This window comes from Benincasa hispida, chromosome 1 (genome assembly GCF_027475165.1).
Source record: "Benincasa hispida cultivar pf3 chromosome 1, pf3_genome.v1.1, whole genome shotgun sequence".
Lineage (NCBI taxonomy): Eukaryota > Viridiplantae > Streptophyta > Magnoliopsida > Cucurbitales > Cucurbitaceae > Benincasa > Benincasa hispida.
The window spans coordinates 60849431-60855444 of record NC_143478.1 but is presented as its reverse complement, the minus strand read 5'-3'; the positions used below and the strand labels follow the sequence as shown (position 1 = coordinate 60855444).

General features: G+C 30.6%; 1 protein-coding gene across 3 annotated transcripts; it reads left to right on the top strand.

The window, feature by feature from the left end:
• The first annotated feature begins 477 nt into the window (after nucleotides 1-477).
• LOC120090999 (B3 domain-containing transcription factor NGA1-like) lies at nucleotides 478-5539 on the top strand. 3 transcript variants are annotated; one of them, XM_039048787.2, is made up of 5 exons: nucleotides 503-1578; nucleotides 1711-2142; nucleotides 2346-2389; nucleotides 2536-2629; nucleotides 5293-5539. In XM_039048787.2, the coding sequence occupies exons 1-2, from the start codon at nucleotides 859-861 to the stop codon at nucleotides 2068-2070; spliced, it is 1080 nt and encodes a 359-aa protein (XP_038904715.1). In that variant the 5' UTR covers nucleotides 503-858; the 3' UTR covers nucleotides 2071-2142; nucleotides 2346-2389; nucleotides 2536-2629; nucleotides 5293-5539. The 3 variants fall into 3 exon arrangements, with proteins under 3 accessions (XP_038904696.1, XP_038904715.1, XP_038904706.1); XM_039048768.2 differs by having other exon boundaries at nucleotides 478-2142; XM_039048778.2 differs by lacking the exon at nucleotides 2346-2389 and having other exon boundaries at nucleotides 503-2142.
• The last annotated feature ends 475 nt before the right edge of the window (nucleotides 5540-6014 follow it).

The window sequence follows — 6014 nt, the reverse complement described above, 5'->3', positions numbered from 1 at the left end:
TGGAAGGACTCATATATCAAACGTCATTTTATAGTTCAAAGACGTATAAAACACAACTCTCAAAGGTAAATCGAGGGACCATATGCCCATACATAATTCAATGTTAAAAAAAAATAATAATAATAAAAATGGTCCTTAATTATGTGGGGTTGTGTAGTGTTTTGCCCGGTTGAGGAATTGTATATTCCAATAATAACCTCATGGTCTCTCTAAAACAGCTGTCATTTTTTTTTTTGAGCCACTTCCCTATGGTGTTGTGATTATTAATTAAATTTTCAATATTATTACATTTTAAAATTTAAATTTAAATTAAAAAAAGAAAAAAGAAAAAAGAAAAGAAAAGAAAAAAACCTTAGTGTATATATAAACCAGGCTACAGGGATGTTGACACAGACAGCCTCACATGAGCCCAACCAGGTCAATACAAGGGGACCCTCTTCTTCTTTCATTACCATAACTCTCTCTCTCTAAAATCCCAAAACAAAAGAAAGAAATTAAATAAAAACCAGAAATTATTATTATTGTTATTATTATTTATTCAATACCTTACCATACCCCCTTCTCTCTATTATATCCCTTTCTGGGTTCCCTTAATTCTATACCCTCTAAGAAAAAAAACCCTCCCTTTCAAAAAAAGCTTCAATTTTTCCATCTGGGTTTTGTGCTTCATTCTTGTTTCTCTTCAAATTTTTTTGTTTTTCTTTTGTGGATCTTTACCTTTTTTTTCTTATATGTAATTTTACTATAGATATTTATATATATATACCCTAACTACTACTACTACTACTACTTTTCTACTTGGTGTGTTGTTTGAGATCCAATTTCTTCATAAAAATTAAATTACTTTCTTTCAAATTCATGGATGATTTTGGTTCATCTTCTAGATTTCATCATCATGAGTACTACAACTTTCAAAGCAGCAGCAGCAACAACAACAATAGAAGAAGAAGAAGCAGAGATTTTGATGATGAGGAACAACAACAACAACAAGATCAAGAAATGGAAGACTCTTGTAACAACAACAACAATAATAACAATTGTTCTGTTTTTGTAGAGAAAGAGCACATGTTTGACAAGGTTGTAACTCCAAGCGATGTGGGAAAATTAAACCGTTTAGTTATCCCAAAACAACATGCTGAAAAGTACTTCCCACTTGATTCTTCATCCAACGAAAAAGGTCTTCTTTTAAACTTTGAAGATCGCGGTGGTAAGCTATGGCGGTTCCGTTACTCTTACTGGACTAGCAGCCAAAGCTATGTGATGACCAAAGGCTGGAGCCGCTTTGTCAAAGACAAAAGACTCGATGCTGGTGATATTGTCTCTTTTCAAAGACCCCTTCATCATAATAAAGATCGTTTTTTTATCGATTGGCGACGCCGCCCGCCGCATCCGACGGTCGACACACCTTTATATTTCCACTGTGGCGGCGGCGGTAGCGGCAGCAGCGGAGGTGGTGGCCAATTTCCTCCTCATCATCACCATTTTCAGCTTCACGGCCAGTGGAATAATAATCCAGTGGCCACACCCTTATCTTTACATAGGGACCACGTCCTCCACTTGCCGCACAATAATAATAATGTGAGTTTATTTCATAATACTTATAATCATCATCATTATCATCATCATCATAATCGCCATCCCATTCTTGACGGTCCATATGATGGATCGTCGGTTTTTTACCATTTGAGATCCCCTACCGCACCACTGCAGATAGAGGCGGTACCAGTTATAGGGGATGGAAATGGTGGTGATGGTGATGGCAGTGGTGGTCGTCGTGAAATTGGGAAAACGGCTGCAGCTAAGACGACATTGAGGCTTTTTGGTGTTAATATGGAATGTGCCGTATCTGAAGATCAGTGTGGTGATGATGAATGTGACATAGCAACAACTTCCATGACGATAATGTCGCCGTCGTCATCTCAATTCCATGTTTATAATGGAATGCCAATGCCGATGCTGATGCCCATGTCGATGCAGATGCCAACAAACAATAACAACATATCAACAACCATGGAGTTTTTCGAGAAAGGGAAGTCGCCGATGTCGTCGTCTTTTGATTTTGGAACTTGACAAACTGAATCCACATCTCCAAAGAAAAAAAAAAACAAAGCTTCTTGGACAAATGCAGATGAAAATCAAACGGTGAGTTGTTTTCTTTTTTCTTTCCCTTTAATTTTTATGGCTCCTTGAATCATTAGCCACTCAATTTTACATCAAACACATATGAACAAGGAAAATCGATGTGTAAAATGTTGAGTTATAGTTTTAATTTTTAGTTTTAGCTGCATAGTCGTTCTTTCTTTCTTTTCTTTTTTTTGGTTTTGTAATCTCAAGTTTTTTTGTAGGGTCTTTTTGGATTAAACTTCAGCAACAAGAGTCCATAGAGCATGTAAGCTTAATTAATGGAGAACATAAAGAAATGATGTTAATTTTATGTTCTGTCAAAAAAAATTAATTCAAGATCATCTCAATCCAATATATTCCATGTTTCTCTTTAACATTTGGAATTAAATTTTGTTTCTTATGTTCTTATAGGTGGTGATTGCTGTCTCTAATTCCTTGGAAAAATGGCAAAGCCCATGCAGGTTTTGACAGATAAAAGTGTTTCTGAGAGATGGCCTTTTAAAAGGTTAGTTTAATGTCATAGAATTTAAATTAAATTAATATGCACATTCTCATCTTCACATTTTATTAGTTTATTGTCAACATAAGCATAGCTCAACTAACATGAATTTATACAATCAATTTCAAAATTGGAGATTCGATTCTCCCATACCCCACATTGTTAAAAAAAAAAAAAAAATCGATTCATTACAATAAACATGACCTCTTAAAAAAACAAAAGAATTATTCAATGTACTTGCCCTTTAGTAAGATTTGCCTTCAAGAATCTACATTGAGTTTGCTAATGACCATTAGATATAAATTCGAGATACTTTTATCTTTCTCTTCTTATAAATTCAATGGTTATACAAAATCGGATGATCTTTTTTGATAAATTTTCTTTTCTCCCACTCTCCACACTTTAGCTGGTAATAATGATAATGAAAGGTAGATTTGTGTATTTTTGTTGAATAGTAAAAATTTGTTTGTTCTTTTTTTCCATCTAATTTCTCACTATTGCCAATTTTGTAGCAATTGTGTCATTTCACTGTTTTTTTTGTTCATATTCTATTTTTTTTAAAAAAAAAAGGAAAAAAAAAGTCTTGATGTGAGTATCATTAGCAATATTATTGTTCTTTCTATTCTATTTCTCTTGTTTTAGATGTATATGCTAATAGTAAAACCTTAAAAAATGTGATTCAAGTTATGAAAATCAACATTGAATGATGATGAATATTGGTGTAATAATTTTTTAAAATGATAGTTCTTAAACATGCAGTATTATATCTGACATATTTTTTAATACTTTTGGTGGGACTGGTGCAAATCAATTAACAATAATTGAAGGATGCAAATGAAAATAAAAAATTAATAGAGTGAACCAATGACTAGTTAGCCAAGTTTATGTATCACCAAAATCCACTTTTTTCAGGTCATTAATTACACAGTTACACACAAAAACACATATATACCATTTCTCAATTTCAAAAAGAGAACTTAATTTAAGTATTTATTGTGTATCAAATATTTAGCATTTATGCTCTTAATGGGGCAAGTACTTTCTTTTCTATTATTCTGTGTTTTTTATGTAACTTGAATGGCTAGATATAGAAACTTAATGATATGATTTTTTTATTACAACAATATAACTCTTTTTTTTATTAAAGATATGTCTTAATTAGTATAGAATATATGCTCAGGTTAGTAGTTTAATGAAATACCTAAGTTCCGTTTGACAACGTTCGTGAAACATAAACATGAATGTTGTTCATAAAATTTTCAAAAAGAAAAGAAAAAAACAGTCTTGTTTCTGGTTTATTGTTTTTTAAGAGCTTTCCTCTAGCCTGCTTTTGTATCTTTCCAATGTTTATGAATCTCTTTTGGTCTTGGAACATGATGAAGGTGCTAGAGAGGTATCAACCTAATTGAGATGTTTCGGTGCATCTCTGATGCCTCTTGTCGTGTTAATATTTCAAAAAAATGAACGTGGTTCATAAAATTATACTACTAGTACTCCCACAACAGATTGTCTATTTTTGTTTTCTCAGATATTTTGGTTATACTTTTTCATACCATTCTTTGTTTTGACATGAATTAAAACACTTAAACCTTGAAATTCTGAGATATGAACAACTAGCTTTTTAGTTCTTTGTATATTTTTCTTGCTTTGACAATGTAGTGATTATATAATAATGTTTTTGTATAAGAAATTTTCTATTGATTACTGATATATTATATATGATGATGAGGAAAAAACATTTAGGATGATGAGTACTAGTACAATAGAAATCACTTGAAACATTTGGAAAATCTTTATCATTCGTCGTATTTTACAACTTTACATATGATTTACATTGTTAGATGCACAAGAGAAAAACTAAGAAAGTATCTTAAATTTATATCCGGTGATATTAGAAATTTTATAACACATGCATATAATAGTTAGTATTAATTTTTCCTTTTCCATACTTTTCTCTGAATATTGCATTAAGGAGGGAATAAAAATAAAGATATAGGTATCTTTTGTGAGTGTTTGAATCCAAAAATTGAAAAATATAATTATTGGCTTATAGTGAGTTAAGATTCTCTTTATATATAAATATATTTGATGGCATATATAGGATTTGCACTAGGTTGTTAGATTATTTGTAATTTGAATTCTCCCACTTTCCTTTATGCCCTTGTCCCTAAAAAAAAATAGTAATTGTAATTCTCTAGCTAGAATTTAGGGTTATTGGTCAAAATGTTAAAGCATTGTTTGGACCAAAAAACATAGCAGTTAAACCATAACAGACAAAATGGGAAGACAAATATTAATGTTATTGCTCAATTGAAATCTGGGATCAAGCAGCATGCTTTGCCTGACACTATAATTATTTCTATAAAGTACAAATTAATTTTGATAATTAAATTCTGCCAAAAAAAAAAGAAAAAAAAAACAGAAATCTAGCACCTATTTGTTTTACTAGATAGGAATCAACAAAACTCACTCAATTTTATCTTAGAGACCTTTTTTCCCTTGTAAGATACAATAAATACATACAATTACTATAAAAAGACAACTTTTTTTTTCTTTTCTTGAGAAGGAATATTGATTTGAATATAAATAACTTGTACTTAATCATCTATCCAATTCTTGTTCTTATATATTGTTCATCTCATTTTTTTTTTTTTTTTGGTGTTGTGCAGTTTTTGAAGATATATATATATATGACAGTGGAAGCAAATTACTTCATTTTCCTTCTGATTAGTTGCTTCATTTTGTTGACAATCACACTCACAAGAAGCCAGTTTGGTGGAGAATATTATAGGTTTTGAGAACTTTCCAAGGTGTGTATCTAGTTTTGACAATGTTAAATTTTCTAGTTTCTCTCTATTGTGTAAAACAATCTAACATGCTTTAGCAATATTTTTTTTAAAAAAATATTTACCACTACCTGATCTATTATTTCCATGGGAATTATATATATATATATATATATATTGTCAGTCTTATATTGGTGCTAGATATTATTCTTCCTGAATACATGGTCAATTTTCATCATCTTTTGGATTTGGGACATGATGAGGGTACTAAAGTCTTTTTTGCATCTTTTTTAAGTTTGAATATGATGAGGATACTAAGAATGTGTCTAATCTAATTGAGATATCTGAATGTGCCGGTAACGATTCTATATCATCTAGTATTTTGTTAAAAAGAAGGGGATAATTTTAGATAGAGATTGGAAAAGTGAAAAGGGATATTTTTTTTTTCTTTCTTTTGAGGGAGACCATGTTTATTTACAAGGTCTAATAATTTAATTTATAATTTAAAAAATACAACTTGTTTTCCTATCTACCCCTTCTTATATATTGATCTAATAATTAAGAAATAAATGAATAATACTTTTATATCAAATTGAATAAAAGCA

Coding starts and splice junctions, on each gene's coding strand:
- LOC120090999 (XM_039048768.2), top strand. CDS start 859: ATGGATGATTTTGGTTCATCTTCTAGATTTCATCATCATGAGTACTAC.